Raw genomic sequence first — 19685 nt, 5'->3', positions numbered from 1 at the left:
TTAAAGTGAGAGGACCAAAACATGAGTTATTATTACTGTATTATTTGGCAGTTCATTTGGTTTCTTACTAAATAAAATACCTGATTATAAGTCAGTCTTTAAATTATGTTTTGTTTGGCAGTTTTCTGTCGATTACGTGTAGAAAAAGCTCATCAGTTCAGTCCAGAAAACATTCAGTAAATTTAGCTCGAGCTCGACAGATTGGATCAGTCAGTCATTGTTAACATGATGACACCACATGTCAGTCTTCTGAAATTAGGTGTTCTAGATATAAAACTGATAAAACAGCTGCTCAGCCTGTTTTCTTTCCTGAACAGCAGACATGTTTATACCATTTTGAATATCACAAGTGAACACCAATGAGAGCCCAGCGAGGGTGTTCATCAATCAGGCATCAGAATGTGTGACTGTTTCTGTTTATTGACCGTGGGCAGTGAACACACCGATGCAGATACTACACATTATACACTTGCTCTCCACTCTGTACACTAAGAAATGAATCTTAGTCTCCATTATCCATTCTTTGTAACGGTTTAGAAAGAGGGTCCACACCCCCGTCTGTAAAAACTGGGTTTATATACAACTAAATGTCTCGAATGTCTCTGAAACCTTTCGTCTGTCTGAATCTCTCTCTCTCTCTCTCCCTCTCTCTCTCTCACTCTCACTCTCACTCTCACTCTCACTCTCACTCTCACTCTCTCTCTCTCTTTACTTTCTCTTTCTCTCTGTAAATCTCAACTTTTTAGTGATTCTGGTTGGGAGTCTATCTCTAATAATTCTGTTATCTACTGGCCTAGTCTGGCCCGGGGATGGATGCCATCTATAATCCATTTATCAGAGCCGGCCGCTGGGCCTTCATCCAAATGACAGCTGGCCTTAAGCAATCTCATTATAAAAAAAAAAAAGCTCCAGGATATAGTATGGAAATATGGGGGGAAGGGGGCGCGGGGGTCTGAAAAATGGAACAGAGAGACACACAGATGACAAAATATTAGAAGAGAGTCATTTTTTAAAGGTTGTGTTTTTTGCATCCATATTTAAAAATAGAAAAATAGTGGTTGCACTAGTATTCATACCCGTGAGTTCATAGATGGACAAAGAGTACAGCTGAATTATATTTTTCTATTAGTATTTCTATTGCAGTATTCTGCTATAACATCAGTTTATAAGAAATGACATGCATGGGATGTAAATGTTCTGTTTTAACTCCTTGTTTGTATGTACAATTTTGTTTATGCCTAGCCACATATATACATGTCTCCATTGGCCATGTAACAAATCTGTTACATGCCAGTCAAGGTCGGACCTTCTTGTGCAGGTTGTCTACTAATGAGCAGACAGCTGGCCCTGGATGCTGTGCAGTCAGTGTGTGAATGAATGGGTAAGGTTATTAGTCAATTTCTCATGAGCAGTTGGCACCTTGCATGGCAACAAATAAGTTGCTAAGTTGTGTTGTTTAGTGTAAAGATGAGTGGTCAGAAGATAAGAAAGTACAGTCTTCAGGTGCTCTCACCAACACAGATCATTCAGTATTTGAACTGATCATGGATCAGTGAGGACGATCGTATGTGTTGATATCTCTTTTTCCTGTAACTTTAATGAAACTTTAATGAAACTGGGAGATCGGCTGCTAATTTTGGTCTAACTTCAGCTTTATCGTCACTCTGAGCTGCTCACTGACACAGTTACACTCTGTGTCTCAGAGAGACAGATACATTTACACCTTTTCAGCATGTGGTTAGAACACATCTTGGATTTCAATTCATCTTGAATACTTCTTGGGTGCATTCACATTTAGCTGTTTTGAGATCAGATAGCAAACCCATGATACATGACGTGACTGAGTGAATGGGGAAATAAACTAAGCTTTAACTCAGAACTGAGTGTAATATTTTATCTGATGTTCAGAGCTGTGGTAAATCCTGCCATGTTTAAAGGTCCGGTGCACTAAGAAGGCCTGGTACTTGATAAGTTCTCTGGAGAACCTTTTAATACTTACTTACCCTCTCTTTTTGCTGTTTAGGGTTCTCAGTGCAAAAAAGAGTTCATTAAGTCACATTTGTAGCACTTTGAAGAACCTTTTTATGTTTATCCGTTTTGTCTGTAAAGGTTCTCTAGAATACTGATGTCTGGTTCTTTTAGTCAAACCCTTTGCAGCGGTGTGACCTGGTTTTGGTAAAAAAAACACCTTTGAACAGAACCTTTTTTGTGAATTGGAACATTGTTAAAGTAATTTAGCTGATGTTGCATTTAAGATTCAATATATGAATCCCAATTATTATATATTGCGTCTTGAATTAAGTCAGAGACAAATACTGTTCACACTAAATTCTGGGAAGAGCTTGGTAATCAGTGGTTCTTTGAAGAACCAATAGGTAAAAGGTTCCTTGCAGAGCTGAAGAAAGTTCCCCTTTGGCATCACAATGAAGAATCACTTTAGGTTCTAACTCAAACCTTTATTTTTAAGAGTCTGTGTCAGATTTAGAGGGGCTCTATGTAGGATAATGTTTTTGTACCTTTATATCTACAGACACTGCAGGCTTAGAACAGAAAACTGAACAATGGATCTACAGGGACTTTTTTTTTCACAGCTACGACAGTTTCTCCTTTACACTAGGAAGTAGAGGGTGAGACGAGGGGTTCGCAGTCAGTACTCCGCTAACGTTCCTCAAGTCGTTATCCCAGACTCCTTCATCACGAGTCGTCTTTCTTCAGTTTTCAGCCATCACTGAGCTTCTTGTTACAAAATCCAACAAGTGAAGAGAAAACTCCACAAAGATCAACAGGAAGTACACACAGCAGTGAGCAGCTCTCCATCTCTCTCGCCATTCATCACACCCAGTGTGCTCGCTCGTCCCTACTCCTCATAGACACTGTGTGTGTGTGTGTGTGTGTGTGTGTGTGTGTGTGTGTGTGTTTGTGTGTGTGTTTGTGTGTGCGCGGTGAGTGAGCGCTTGTTCCCTTGCAATACAAATCCATAATAATTCTGTGCTTGCTCAACCAGAGAGAGAGAAAATAAGAAATAGAAGAGGGTGGGAGCAGTGGGAAGGCGTGTGTGTGTGTGTGCATGTGTGCGTGTAATTCAGCACACACACACATGCACACACAGTTTTTATGTAGTCCTTATTGGGCCTTTGATCCAAGGTGTGTAAGGAGCTCCCATCTCCCACTGTGATACTCATACAGACACACACACATATTGGTCACACTCACACACACACTCTTGTATTCCTCTTAGGGCTGCTGCAGTTCCCCACTGTGTAGACACTGTTACACACACACACACACGCACACACACACAAAAGAGGTTATTTTGGGGTCGTCTTGGTGAACACAATGGACGGACACGCCCACACACATGTGCACACACACACTCACACACACTCACACACACTCACACACACATACAATAAAAGGGTTTTCAGTTGCACGTGTCCAAAATCCCTCCAAAGGTCCGTGAACGTGACCATGTGTGTGTGCGCACTGTGACTAGAGGCTTTCAGCAGGACAATGAGACGTGTGCCTGCCGGTGCAAGTGTGCGTGTGTGTATGTGTGTATAAGTAATGGTTAATACCAGGACAATAGAAGTGTGCCTGTTCAGTTGTTATCGGCTCACTGGAGACTCACAGGCCTGCTGCTTTTTTAACCACTTTGGACCATGAAAAGAAAGAAGAAGAAAGAAATGAAAGCAAAAAGAAAGAGTCCCTGTAGACGAAGGGAATAAACTGAACGACAGTATCTTCCACATCTTTCCAATTAAACTTCAATATCCTCAAATTTATCTAAATGTTTTAAGTCACTAAAAACCCATAAAGTACGTTAAAACAGCGTTTAAAGGTTTGATTTCTTTCCAGCTTTGTATTTCAAAGTTTCTTTATCAGGTGACTGACATTAGATGGAGCTGTTGGCAGTTTTTTTGTTTTTACATTCCTGATATGAAGAGGCAGATTGAAATGTATAACAGGCCCTCAATTCACTCATATTATATAGTTACACTACAGTGTATGTTATTGTCCTGCATAATGCTCACCGTGTGTTTTGGAGACACTTCATATGTAAAGGCAGGTGAGAGAGACCTAACCCTTTATCAATATGTCTTTATTAACATAAATATTTCCATAGGTTTTCAATGTATTGTTATATTAACACAGATATTTCGACCTCACTACATGCTGATTAAAATAAAAACAAAGAGTTGAATCATGGCGTAACTGCTGGGTATTGTTATTATTCACTGTATTATACAGTGGAATACTATACTGTTATGTCATTATGATTCACTATAGTTAATGATGATGCTAATACATTGTTTGGGTCATTGCTGGCAATGTGGCCACCTCACATCACTTGGGTGTTTAGTCATTTGTAGAAGGACCCTATGTTGCAGACCTCATGTGGTTCTTTTTTCTGAATACATTTGTGGTGGTGCTTCAGTAAAGGGGCCGACTGCACATTGTTTGGGATCTGCAAGTGCTGGGGGGTCTAAAGAAGCTTAAACAGGTCTCAACATTTGAGTGTGAAAATTCTTTCTTAACCTTGGGAGTAGCAGTTAGATCATGAGTTTGAAAAGTAAAGCTTAAGGTTGTCAATCTAAAATTATTTTATTTTCACTTTTCTGTCATTTAAAGCAAATTATTCAAACTGTGTATGCACCAGAATGTTTTAGTTATAATCCTGAATTTGATTTTGCACTTTGGGAACTGTAGAGTCACGAAATAATAGTTAGTAGGTCAACTTACTAGCTTTTTCCAGAGCATTCATCGCCTCTCAGGGCCTTCATCAGGTGACTTAAGTATAGAACTATGTAATGAAACAACCTGTCTAAAGACCAGGATGAACACTGCTAAATCAACGAGAATCACCATAAACCACTTATATTTTTTTTTTCTCTCTGCGTCTCTACCAGGCTGTCTGTCCAACCTTCCACCAAACGCTAAGAAGATCTCCAACTCATACGAAGAGCGCCGCAAACAGGCCACCGCCATCGTGCTGCTGGGAGTCATTGGGGCCGAGTTTGGCGCTGAGATCGAACCTCCGAAGGGTTTAGCACGGGCTCGACCCGGCGGACAAGCACCTGAAGGCTTCGGACTGACGAGCGGAGGTTCATCCAACTATTCACTGGCCAGACACACATGTAAGTGCAGGCATATCAGCATGTAGGCACGTAGCTCAAAGCACTGCTCTGCTGTGGTGGTGCTTGTGAAATGGTGGTTGATATTGTTGTCTTTTTTGTGATTTTGTATCACATCTGCTCAACCAATCACAATGGACAACCTCTCACCTTCAGACCGATGCTAAAATGTTAAGTGGCTCCTGAATCATGTTTTTTTTTCCTCCAAAAAAAACTCCACAACTGACAAAGTAGAAAGTTCAGTTTTGGATTAAAGGTGAGGAGAGAGATGGGATTGATTTTCACCCACCAAGCTTGACACCTTAAGGAGATTGGCAGTGACTTCCACACACATACACATTCACTGAGCCCAGCCTGTGGCACGCTTTGCCTGCAGCGTTGGACCTTGGTGGGCATCAAACCTGCACTAAGCAGAGCTGTTCTTCCATCCTGCTGCTCCTGAGCTCTGATTGGCTGCCTCTGGGAGTGTCCGCCCAGCGACAGTCTGGAGTCTCACTGATAGGCTGTGAACCGTGATGTTGCTTAGTTGGACCTGTACACAGCGGTCAGCTCACCTGTGTGGACTCACCGGAGACACACACAGAAACCCAGAAAAAGCCAAGCCAATGTCATCAGATGAAAACAACTTGAGATTTAATTGATCCCCTCTGAGTAGAACGCCACATTCTTGAAAAAACCTTTCACTGACCCCTCAGGCTAGGTGTCATTTGGACACTGTGATACCATCCGATACTTTTCACTCAAATAAACATACCAAATATATCAAAGTCATCAGTGTTTAATGTTTAATGTGAATTCATTACCAAGACTAAGATCCCATACTTTCACCATTGTCTCTCACCCAATAACCATTGGCTTCGTGCAAGAAGATTTTTGTATTTGTATCCGAAGCCCTTTGTTATTCACCATGAGGCCTGCTCGTGACCCAAGTTAAGTCAGCAAACTCAACACAAATCTGTCACAAAGTTTTTGTTTTCAACTTAATGAATACCACCCAAAAGAAAGTGTGAGTTTATTCATTTTAAATATAAAGCTACCTGTTCTGCCCCCTTTTAATGGGAAAATATCATTCACAAACATGTCACTCAGGAGTAAAAACAGCTTGAAGCTCTTCAGTAAGAAAACCTAGCAGTGTCAGTATAAAAGGACATGAATAAAGAGTGAGTAGTCTTGACATGATGCCAAAAAGAGTCTTGCTAAAGAAAAGTGGTCTGGGACTAAAATATTAGGGGCAGCATGACGTGACTGCTACACTGTTGTTATCATAGGATGTTCACCTGGACAATGCCCTGCATAAAGACAATGACCACTGAATTAAAAAAGTTCAGTCAGGTCAATTTGCTGGACTAACCTCTGCCTCACACATGCTGGTTTGTTAAGAGGGTTGAGGCTGACTTTCTTCGTGGGTATACTGTTTTCTTAACCTTGTAAGAATGCTTGAGTTCTGGCGTAGATGCTGCTGGCATTAGTAATACCAGAATTGGAGAAGATTTTTTCATTAAAAGAAGAGCAAAGAAAAGCAATGATGGCTTTTCTTGATGGAAAACGTGTTTTTGCTACTCGACCGACTGGATTAATTTTTGAATTTGACATTATATGGTTTGTTGATCCGACTGGTTGAAGTTTCCCTGCGATCGATTGACTTTACAGCAGAGGTGGTGAGTTTAAAGTTAGCAGGACGCACAGTCACAATAGTTGCACGTATGGAAAAAAAAAATACCTTCATTTTCCTGTAGGGATGGGTGACGAAAAGAAACCAGCATAGATTTCTTGTAGGACATGGGAAACAAACAAAAGTCTTATTTCTTGGTCACACACTTTGTTGACCCAAACATCCACCCTGAGGCTGTAACGGCATGCTACTCTAACTTAAACATAGGTTGTATTATGAGACAGAGACTGAATGAAGCCTGGTTCAGGTTGGTAACTTTAATATAATTAACTTTAATATCATTTGAACAGGTGAGTTGTATATAAGTTCACCCTCAGTATAGTTGTCATGAACGGGGAAATTAGCTATAGAGACCAAAACAGTTTTTTGTACCAGGCTGTAAACATGTTTATTTCTGCTGTGAAGTTGGACAGTCAGTCTCCATAAGTCCCCATGTTCAACATGGGGACTTATGGAGACTGACTCACTTCTGGAGCCAGCCTCAAGTGGACGTTTGAGAAAATGCAGTTTTTGTCACTTTAGCGTTGGTTCTACAGCCTCTGAAGTTGCTTGGTCATATTCAGACATTTAAACAAACGACTGATGTTTCTTGGAGGACCGTCTCCACTGACTGAACTCAAGTGGCTGCTCCTTTAACTGACCCCACAGAGAGTCTGAACCCTCTAAAACATTTTATTACTTCATAAAAAAGCTCAAGCAGGCAATTACAGCTGACTGTAAAGAGCATGTGGTAGAGGACATTTTTTATGCTTCTTCCTGTTTCTTCCTCATGTCTTATGCTGCTTTCGATTCAGCTTCTTCCTCCATTTTACCCTTGTCTTCCTTTCACTCTGCTCTTTTTCCAACTCTGTTTTTCTCCATCCTTCCACTCTCCATCTCCCCCTTCTCCGTTCTGTTATGAAATTGAAAGATGGATTGGTGTTGTTGGCATACAGCACTATGTGTGTGATGAATGAGAGCTGTCCACCCAGGGAGAGGGAGGGTACAATAGTCTATACAGCCAAGTATAGATTGATGTTTTCATATGGCGAGGGGGAGAAATGGAGAGGGAGATTGAGCCTTAGGAAAGAAGGAAGGGAAGAAGGGAGGAAGGACAGATGATGACAGAGGGAAGGGGGGATTTGGTTGGACAGGATAAAAGAGACAAACGGTACATCGGTGTACCATCTCTGGACAACTACGCTCACACTAAATGTCAAAATACCTCCAATCCCCTCTGAGGCCCGTTCACTGTGAACAGTGGCATTTTAAAACATTCATGAGAGCTGATTGGAAATTGGGTTTTATTTTGTGCTTGTAGAAATTGAACAGGGACAAGAAGGTGATGGAACCAAAAAACAAAATCCAACAAATATTATCTAAAAATCTATTAAAAAAATCTATTTTGAATCTTAAAATCTTAAATCTTATGCCTTTATGCACAGATCTGAGCAGTGATGCCAGAACTCCCAAAGAAAAATCTAAATATTACAAAAACATCTTGCAATTTTCGACATGATGCAATAAAAACAAACTCATGAATAAACTGTTAGACAAAAAAACAACATCGGATCTGTGCAGGGCGATAAGAAGATCCTCAAATGAATACATGAAAAAAACAAAATGTAGTGTTACGTTTTCCACAACGTTTCATTTGAGGTTTTCTTTTAACGACGACCTCTCATTGCGAGCTCTTCTTCTGCAGTGGTTTGATCGTACCTGACTGGAGCATTGGCGCCACCAGCTGTTTATCTTGATGAAGCAACTCGTAAAATTTGCACATCTGTAGTGCAGGGAAACACGTATTCATTTCATTTTGTTTTGACGTTTGTCTTTAGAGTTGTTGGATTGAAACTTGGCGACAGTGAGACGACATGGTTTCCTATTTCTCAACATATTTTTTTAAATACACTGCACTGTTTTCTCTGTTATTATTTTTCAAGAAATGTATCAGTTTAGTAAGTTGGTATTTCATTAGCAAAATGTTAGGCTTCTATATAGCTATATCCTGGCACTCTTTTTTTTTTATTGTTATTAATGACTGGCAAATGGTTTTACCATAGTAATAGTTACATCAACAATAGTCATAGCTAAAGCTTGGACTGGATAGCTCTCTCTCTCTCTCTCTCTCTCTCTCTCTCTCTCTCTCTCTCTCTCTGCAGCCAGTCTGATCTGGCTTTCACCCGCTAACCAAGTCCCCATCATTGATTTACCTTCACCTCTCATTTAAGCTCAAACAGAGGACGAGAGAGGAGGGAGAAAGAAGCGGGATAGAAAGTAGGAAGCCTGTTAGTGGTCAACTCGGCCTGGTAAACTTTAGACGTCACCAATCTGTCACTATTTCACACTCGCTGCTTCCCTGCCTCCTTTATTCTTCCTTATTTCCTTCCTTCCTTCCTTTCTCCCTCCCTCTCGTCCTCCTCCCGCTCTAATCACCCTCTCTGTGTTAATGTGACATGTTTACTGCTCTAACTAACAGCTCATTATGGCCGGCTGATGCTTTGTCAATAGCTATTGGTTCATTTGGGTACGGGCCTGCCTTTAAGCAAAGATGTCCGCCATGAGAAATGGACCGGGGTTTGGACCTCTCTCACTTCCTCCTCCCTGAGTAGAGGGGGAGGGGCTGTAAATTTTAAAATCTCGATCCGGCCAATTACAGTGCTGATTGTTAACAGACATCCCTAAATGTCCAGGGGAAAAAAAATTCAAATGCAAATGTGGCTGTCAGATTAAACCACCACCAGGTTCACTTTAAACACACACACACACACATACACCTGCCCACCCACAGTCACTGTCACTGCTCACAACGTTGAACTTTGTCCTCATGACCTCCTGATTGTGTGGGGAGGGAGGACCTTCTGATTCACCGTGAAGAGCATGTACACACACACACACACACACATTAACAATGGAAGAGGTGTTTGAATTTGACTGATGACCTTCTTGCCACATGACCCCTAAATCATACCGCACCCCCACCCAATCCTCCCACACAGTCATCTACCGAGTTTATTTATTGATTATCAGTTTATTTGAGACTAATGTTGAGTTGATTTCCCATCAGGACAGCAACGTGTGCAGATGGACTTTGCATATTTTATACAACGCAGACAGCTCGGTGCATGTTACACTTATTTAGGCCTCATAATTGTTGTTTTATACATAAAAAGAAAAACGATGAAAAATGGATAAGGCTGGTGTTCTGTGTTTTTCCAAATGTCAGCAAATCCTTTTATTTATCTTTCACACACTGTACCTTGAGAAACTGTAATTTAAAACAGAAAATACAAACATTAAATGATACATGATATATGCCAGCTTTAATATATATACTGCGACAGTATAAGGTGGCATTCAGACAGGATCCAGCGCTGTGGCGAAAACACACGTTTTTCCATTCAGAGAGAGAGAGACAGAGAGACCTTTGGTCAAGAGATATAGACAGTGAATGAGAGTGAGTGAGCGTCAGCCTAAATAAAGTTGGTTAATCAGAGAAATAAGTTATTTCCTGGTTGTTTCTCAGCTGTTGTGTTCAGTACACATAGACACACCCCCGGCAACCGACTTCAGCCCCCTTCACCCCCCACCATCATACAACCCTGCGGCGTTTGGCCGCGGCTCCTGATCCTGTCTGAATGCAGCTTAACAAAACAATAAAGAACTGCAGGAAATCCATAAACTGTCGTGAGAAAATGAGAAGCAGGTTTTAAGAATCTCGTCAAAATAAGTGAGAAATTGTCTTTACAGAAAACCAAAAGATACCATTTAAACATGCATCCTGTTACAGTAAGAAGGGGAGTAACTCTGTTCCCGGATATTTCTGATCATATATGTCAAAATGAAAGTGGTTCAAAATGGTTTAAAGAGAATTGGTTGTGAAAAGCATAAAGGAACTTTAGAACTGAGAGTGTCATTGATCTCTGTTTGTGGTCTGGATGATTTGTTATAATCACCAACTAGAGGTCAAAGTTCATTTAACCGTACCTCACTGCTGATATTTATAGTGCGCTGTTTGTATGCATATCAATGGACGCAACAAAAACATGATTGCTTTCAGCTTTTGCTCGTGTTTGCTCACATCATGTTGATCTGCAGCTGAGGGTCAAAGGTCACCACCCCTCTCACCGATTCAGTCTCATCACGTTAATAACACACCTACTCCGCATGTTTGACTCCAGCAGACACAAAATAACTGCTAACCACATTAGCACTGACGTCCTCTCATCTCTTACAGTAACAACGTAGCACAACGATGCTAACACAGTTAGCCGGCGCTATCTGTCGCTGGTGCTATATTTTATAACAGTTGTACCCAGCAATGCTAACACGGTTAGCCTCTAGCTATATCTTTCATAGCCCTATCCATAGGCTGTGTGTGTGTGTGTGTGTGTGTGTGTGTGTGTGTGTGTGTGTGTGTGTGTGGATATAAACCAATAAAGAAGGAGGTTTGCCATTTAAGGCGGGCTGATGAAATGCCAGGAGATCCAGATGATGAGATTAGCCGTGTGTGTCTGGAGACTGGAGGACCTTTAGAGCCACCACAGGATTATAAATACTTAAAGTAAATGATCTGTTTTATATTACGTTTCTTCATATTATGACTGTTTAGCATTTACATTTCAAGCAAAAACACAATGAAGTGTATCGATCTGCAAGCGGACAGTAGAAGATGAAGAGAGCCCTCCTGATGCTAATGCAGAGTCTCTGAGAAAAACAGTGGCAGGCCAGATTATTCTGCACAGACTCGCTGACTTTAAACAGATAAATAAACAGTTATGATAACTGCATTTTAACAGAAGCTAAAAGAGATCCATATGGTTGCACAAACCCTGATACCAGACGTTTAATCGGCTCCTGACTTTATCTTTTTGAAGCACTTTGTGAAGAATTTGCTAAAAGCTCTGGATGTCAGGCTTCAGTGGGTGAGACAGGCAGAGAGACACAGACAGGAGACCTGAAGGGAACGTGTGCATGTATGTGTGCGTGTGTGTGCGTGTGCGTGTGTGTGTGTGTGTGTGTGTGTGTGTGTGTGTGTGTTCTGGGGGGGAGGGCGAGGGGGTGTTATTAAGGGATGGGGATATTTTCTGGAGTCTTAATGGTCAGTCTGTTCCCACAGAGACTGGCTCAAATGTCAGGTCAGCTATGAAGTGACTTATCCCGCTCACTGTCTTTATCCTCTCAGTGTGTGTGTGTGTGTGTGTGTGTGTGTGTGTGTGTGTGTGTGTGTGTGTGTGTGTGTGTGTGTGTGGAATAATTTTTTCATCAAACCTCATTTAAAACACGAGGATTTATTCGATTTTGTTCATAAGAAGACATGATTTCTTTATGGATATTCTTTTGTTTTAAATGGCTCCCATGTTGTGTCTGTGGGTGGGCGGGGCTTTAACCCTCCACCCTCACACGGAGCTGAAATGGTCACGGTTCAACCATAATTTGTGGCAACAATGCTAGTTAGCCATTTAGCTAACTAAGCTGCATGTAAATATCATGAAAATGTGAAATAAAAGTCGTCATGGTGACTGATAAAGCTACAGTACCTCAAGTTTGAATCCATCTGAACACCTTCATCACATCTGAATTCTCTTTTTGTCCTCATATGAATCACTCCTGCAACAAAGGAAGAAAGAAATGCTGAAATAAAAGCTGATTTAAGTCTTATGAAATGCCACAGAGTAACATCAAGCTCCTGCTCCTGAACTTTATTCTGATTCTACCGTCTCTATCGTTTGCAGGTAAGGCACTGACCTTCCTACTGCTGCAGCCCCCGAGTCCCAAGCTGCCTCCGCACAGCACCATCCGCCGCACCGCCATCGATCTGATTGGCCGAGGCTTCACCGTGTGGGAGCCGTACATGGACGTGTCGGCGGTGCTCATGGGACTGCTGGAGCTCTGCGCCGACGCCGAGAAGCAGCTGGCCAAGTGAGTCTGCTGGCATGAACGCACACAAATGTCTCTGTTATCGATAAACAATCTTTAACCTGTATCTGAATATAGGCAGGTAGATATAGATACAAGTAAACAATCAGTGACATCTTACTTGTTATGCAAGAAATACTGTATGCCCAAGAGATTCTGTAGGACCTGCTGATAAGTGCTGAAATATGGTCATCAAAAGCCACTGAAGCAACAGTTACACTACATCTAGATGTAAGACTTTCCTCAATTGATTTGGGACATTACTTGAACTTGATTTTACAAGATTAAGGGGCCAATCAGTTAGAGGCATCACTGCAGGTGCAGTCGCTTTAAAAAGACCATGGCAAAGCAGTGTAAAACAGCTGGGGTTGGGTTCATGATATGCTGAAAAAAAACAGTTTGCTGAATATCACCATCTCTTCAATGGGTTGTGTCCAACCTCTCGTCTGCATTTGTGTCACCATTCCTGTCACATTTAGGAGCATTAAAACGGAAAGAAAGTGCTGTAAAGCCTTCATGCTTGATTTGTTTGGCTGCCCAGGGCCAAGTGTGACATTGATGAACCAGCATCTTGTGCTGTAGAGTTGAGAATACTACAGGCTTGCATGCAAGGCACACAGTAACCATAAAAAATAACGGCCGCACGTTTCTAGCAACCCATCTCGGCGTGATCGGCCACTTGACTTGGACTTTAAAAGACGTTAAACCAGTCAGTCTTTTTTTGGTTTTTAATGGTAGAGATTTAAAAGACTTCACAATTCACTTAACAACAGCTCTGCACACAAAGCTACATAAGATATAAATCATAGTGAACATGAAGAGTTCAGAGCTGTTCTGTGTCCTCAGTTTCTGCTCAGGAACTGATTGGTTGATTTATTGTTTGTGTTTGTCCGTTTGACTGTCCGGTCTTCCCTCTCAGATTCCACAGTACAGACAACAGTACAGCCTGCTTACACACACACACACACACACACACACACACACACACTCACAGAAACACTCAGGCATTATAGAGCTGACACACTGACTTATGGAAGCCAGGTTCTAATCTGATTGCAGGACATTATGATGATGTAACGATGTCTGCGTTGCTCTGACATGTGAGTCCTCTGTCTGTGTGCATGTGTGTTTGTGTGTGTGCACGTGTGTTTGTCTGTGCCATCATGATCTTTTTCGTTGTTTTGTTTGATTAGCAGCACTACTTTAAAGTGTCCATCCAGAAAACTAGCGGCCTGTAGTGTGATGATGTAATCTCCTGCTCATCAGAGGATGAACCTTTTAGACTGTAATGACTGGTTCACCTTTCCACAACTAAGATTATTTTGGTTTTTGGGGTAACAAAGAATCATCCAGGGCAATGCTGATGCCAGCACATGGATATAATCATAGCCTTCCAATCTTCAGACACTGTGGTTCTCGTCCTCACCTACACCTTAAAATAAGGCCTAAAAAGCTTAAGTGACCCACCATACGTCCGGTGCATTCCTCTGATCATTGCATCAGTCAGTGTAACTGTGACTGTTAATGCAGTTTGACTCTGTGAAAAGAGCCAGTCACAAGTCTGTGCTGATCACAGATGTTAACAGCAGCAGAGTCTGCTTTCACTTCCTGGACCATCAACACCAGCAGCAGCACAGAGGAGGTCAAAGGTTCCTCCATACGGTCGTAGTGGTGGTTGTGGTTAACATTAATGCAACGTTTTGTACAAGTGAAGGTCAGAGGTCACATGGAGAAGGTAATTCAGTGGCATCTTCTCATGTTTGGTACAAAGGAGTGTGTGTGTGTGTGTGTGTGTGTGTGTGTGTGTGCGTGTGTGTGTGTGCGTGTGTGTGTGTGTGTGTGTGTGTGTGTGTGTCTTCCTCCCTGCTGAAATCTAACTGGCCAACATAAGATGATCCTATTAAGCTGAAACACAAGCTGGGTCAGTCTGGTTAAATGAGTATAGATATGTCTGCTGCCACTCTGCGTGTGTGTGTGTGGAAGAGAAAACAATGCAATTCAATTTTAGTTGAATAATTTTTTAGTAGAATAGAAAGTGAAGAGAACTTGAACAGAGTCTTAAATGAAGAACATAAAGCTATGATCCATACAGTTTATATTATTGATAAAAACAATAAGTGTTGGATTTTTTTTGGCCTGACAGACATAAAATACTATAACTGTTACTACTGCTACTGATAATAATGTAAAAGGTTCTTATTGATGGTTAGATTAACTTATTAACTGATAATGTGGACAAACAGAGATATTGGAGAGGCTGCTTTGTTTATAATTAATTACTCATAACAATTGAGTCAGTTATTTAATTCAAAGGTAACAAAAAAACGAATTCTTATATTAGGTGCTTATGAAACACTAATAATTATTAAATTGCATTTCTGTAAATGGAGCCAACTGAATCTGCCAAATGGACCTTTAAACATGAAGAGACAAGTTTAGCTTTTTCTGCTTTCTCCACACAAACACGCACGCACACACACACACATGTGGACACACACACACACACATAGATATAGTTTATGACCATGTATAATTAATATTGTGTGTTGTAGCCTCTTGGTGTTGTTGAAGTAAACAGCACGAGGGCCGATCAATGAGACAATAATCAGATCAGCACATTACAATATAGTGAGAGACAATACATTAACACACACATGCACACACACACACACACACACACACACAGTCTGCTCCAGTATTCCCTCACTGTTCATTTTATAGGATAGAGAGAGGAAGAAAAAGGAGAGAGAGTTGAATGCATCACACACACACACACACACTTACAGAGGGTGTATTTCCATGCAGCTGACTTGCAGTGAGGCTCTTTGTCCCTGATACACCCAACTACTCGTCAATACTCTCCTTGCAGAGCCGTGCGTGTGTGTGATAATCCCCTTTCAATAGGCAGAGATTTGAAAAAGCTTCTGGTGTTGAAGACTCACATTTTATACTAGACACACAAACAAGAACAGACAAAACACCTTTACCAACCCTGTGTGTGTGCGTGTGCGTGTGTGTGTGTGTGTGTGTGTGTGTAACTGCACCAGGGTGTTTTCAAAGCACCCAGCAAAAGCTTCTTGTAGACATCCATACAGTACCTCATTATGTAAATGTAATTTTCATGATGGACTCATGTTTGAATAAGCATAAGGAAAAGAAGAAGACTACAGCAGCACAGCATAAAATATGCCATCTCCACATCACTGTAATAAATTAATCACTTAATCATCGACACTTATGCACAAAGAAACTCAAACCAGCTTGATAAACCACATCGCACAGTGAATGAACCAGTCTGAAGCTGTTCACATTCATTCTTTCAGTGCCTGAGCAGTCAGAGGGGGGGAAATGTGCAGCTACAATCATAATAATCCTATAATAATAATATCTAATAATAATAATAATCCTTCCTATAAAACTAAATAGAGTAATGGTTAGATCGACAAGATCAACGAATAAATCATTCAGAAAAAAAAAATGACTGTTAGTGGATGTACACTTAATGTGAAACGTGTTGCTCATGCTAATGTTAATATCTAAAAATTATAATGATAATGCACGGTGACCCTCGATCCTTTAGTGTTGTGTCTTAGTATTCCCCGGGAATGCATTTCCCTTACAGAAAAAGTACAGTAAAATCATCCCTCTATGTTGGCGCCCTGCTCATCTTGAAACCTGAAAGCAGAATTCTTTAATAAATAATCTCTATGCAAAGATACCTGCATATGAATGCAGCATCAGCTAGGTACCAGATTTTCACGTCAGACGGTTTCTGTTTGTAGTCCGAGCAGCACTGAACAGTGGTGTTTGATTGCAGGCTTTGGTTGCATGCAGGTGGAGAGCAAAGGAGGCATTGACTGAAATACATTCTTGCAACCCATCAGCTATCATCTGACCATGATTTAGTGTTTTACATTTAGTCACATATGAATGCAGAACATCTGTTTATAGATGTTAGTCAAAAATATGTCGTTCTTGTCAAATATCGAGTTAATCAAACCACACAGGAGGTTTGGGCCAGATACCCGTTACCCCTTTTCTTGATATCTGCTGGATACACCACGAGGCTTGAAAAGTTGGTTGTTGTCTCCAGGACGCTGAAGGCTCATCAGATGATATGCACCAGTTTCTGCGATCGTCTAATAAATTATGGAATTGATGAGAAAAGTATTGCTAGATTCATGTTTACAGTGGTCATTGAGTGGCTTTAAAACAATAAGATTTTAAATCCATCACTGACACAGCCTGTAAAAGAGCAGATATCACTCTTCTTTGTTGGTATCATGACTTTTAAACTTTCTGCTGTTCTGCAGCATTGACACGTCTCCCTCTGTGGACCAGCTGACACATATCAGCTGGGCTTTGGGGCTCTTTCTGTAATTGTCCTGTCATGTCTGAATGAAGTCATCAGGAACATTTGACAAAAAGTCATCCCTTATCCATCCAAACACCCTTTGGACAGTTCACAAAGAATATTACAACAGAATAAACCCATGTGCTCCCTGACTGTATCTGGCTATAGACAGAGATGCTACACAGAATTACTGGGCGAGTCAATAGAACTGCATACATGTCGATTTGTGTCTTTAAAGAATTCCTACTGTATGGAAATGAAAAGTACTGCATGTCAATGAGAAAACTGTGGAACTGTTGAAAAGAGCTTCTGAAACATTTTAAACTTCTAAATCTGTGAATCAGGAGTGTAACCTGGTCAAATGTCCTATTGGGGGTGATTTAAAGTCCTCTCGCTGACCTGTCGATGTTCCCCTCCCTGCTCTCCGATCACAGTGTGATGTGTTGACCGCCATCCCCGCAGAGATAAATGCATGTTTGAATACGTTTGTGTGCGACACAGAATATGGTATTTATTTGACATGCAGGGATAAATGCATCTCTTTACGTTGTGTTTGCTCGTGTGTGTTTTTGCAAGATTGCATTTGTCATGCAGAGGTGAATCGATGTTTTTGTACGTGCGCGCTGCACAGATAAGTGCATGTTGTGGTCACCACGGATGTGGACTCGTGAACACGTCAGAAGGTTTCACCAGAAAAACTACACACACAGAGGTCATCAAAGATGAAGACTGGTTTGTTTGTCTCCTTGAGACAGATAGTCAGTGTATTTATAAAGATGAGAAGAAAGCAGGTAGAAAACACATGTACTGTTCAATGGTGACAGTGTTGAGGTGGATTCATGCAGCTTTTCTTGCTTTCTTTCACTTCAACAGCGACCTTCCCGTGTGCTTAGTTTAGAATTCTCCCCAGCACTCACTACAATCTTGACTTCCTCAAGGACAAAACGGATTCGGGTGAGAATGTTTGCAACAGTCTTTGCAGAGATGTTTCCATCTACTGTAGCTGCAGTGCAGACGGTGAGTGCGTTGGCATGGGCACCACACTGAGCCTTTCAACCATTCAAGGTCAAGTCTTCCATTGAACCAGTCGGGCAGTAAACCATCCTGTTACTCAGTCAGAAACTCACAGAGAAAAACTGTTTGTCAATAATAATAATCGACACAGTGATGTGGATCAAAACCCGGGTCAGGGGTCTGTGAATGAGTCACTGTGTTTTTGAAAATCCTCCTGTTGGCCAACGATGTACAGTCAGACGCTGTGAAGTATTTCTGTTACTTTTCATTGACTTGATGAAAAAGTGAGAAAGGAAGAGATAGAACTGGAAAGTGGTTGTGTGTGTGTAAGGGAGTGTGTACATAAACAGAAAGACTCAAGCTAACCTACCTGGTAATAATTAGATGTATAATTCTCAGGTTTCTCAATGTAGCCTACAGAGCTGCACTGCAGGCTGCAGTCTGCTAGAAGGGTGACAACAGCCCACATCAGTCAGTAAGCCCTGTCTGAAATGAGTCAGTCACCCAGTCTGCCAATCAACCAGTCTGTAAGTCTGTCAGGTAGTAAACCAGCCAGTTAGTCACTGAGTGAACCAGTAAGTCGTCGTATACACACAGCCTTGGTTTCTTGCAGCAGTGACTCTCATCATGTGACTGAAGTTGTTCACCCCTACCTCACACACAAAAATCAATACTTCCAATCCTGTGTGTGTGTGTGTGTGTGTGTGTGACTCAGTATTGACTGGATAATGTCAGCGTGATACCGGCTGTGAATGCAGTCATGTTGCCAGGTTCTCACACACTAAACCCATATGTGTGTGTGTATGTACATATATGTATGTGTGTATGTACATATATGTGTGTGTGTGTTTCTTGTCAGCTCAAAGATGAATAATTTACTAAAATTGATAATTAGTGTTTTAAATTAAGATACTTTACCCAAAGTCGGATCATTGGTTCACGTGTTTGATATGTCCGGCATACCAACAAGCCATTTTGATTATATCTATATCATCAAATTATCATGTATATGTTGTCTTCTTTGTATATTCTATGTATACTTATTTTAGACCTGTGTAATTGGAGATATCTACAAATTACGTTTTCTCTAGTGACCTGAACTTGTCTAGTACAAATTCATTTCTTTCCCAGTCAACATATCAATAATTCAATTTGGACATGAACAAGAACAATTGTAGATATCAACGGTAAGAATTGAATTATTGGTATCAATAATCAACATTTTGACTAGTGAGAAATAAGTAGTAGATATCATTACTTAGAATTGCAGTTAGCCCAGATCACATTATGGATATGTGGAGTTGAAATTGTAACACATCAAAACTGAATTATAGAAATGTGTAAATAAATAAACTCAGTTGAATTGAATTCAATATAATATATATCATACACTACATGTACATGTGCACTGTGCACTGTAATAATAATCCAGATTATTTCATTACATGTTCTAAACGCTGGTTATTAACCTCAGTAGTTCGCAGTACAATTAGCTCCCTGCACTCCTACTGCCTTATATCAACATCGTGACTGTTTCCAATTACAGCCACCCCTCGAAATGAAATTAAACATTTCAATATCGCTGATATATTGCCAATATATTACCCGTATTAAT

At 40.9% G+C, this 19685-nt stretch overlaps 1 protein-coding gene across 2 annotated transcripts in view; it reads left to right on the top strand.

Annotated features, from left to right (window-relative positions):
* Positions 1-19685, top strand: part of wdr7 (WD repeat domain 7) — a 110838-nt gene that overhangs the window by 74461 nt on the left and 16692 nt on the right. For both annotated transcript variants that reach the window (XM_027277032.1, XM_027277033.1), the window contains exons 23-24: positions 4908-5135; positions 12519-12705. In XM_027277032.1, the coding sequence (XP_027132833.1) occupies positions 4908-5135; positions 12519-12705 (415 nt within the window). The remainder of the gene's footprint in view (positions 1-4907; positions 5136-12518; positions 12706-19685) is intronic.

The sequence above is a fragment of the Larimichthys crocea genome, unplaced genomic scaffold (assembly GCF_000972845.2).
Source record: "Larimichthys crocea isolate SSNF unplaced genomic scaffold, L_crocea_2.0 scaffold82, whole genome shotgun sequence".
Lineage (NCBI taxonomy): Eukaryota > Metazoa > Chordata > Actinopteri > Sciaenidae > Larimichthys > Larimichthys crocea.
Note: the sequence above shows the minus strand (reverse complement) of the source record. Positions and strands in the feature narration are given on the sequence as shown.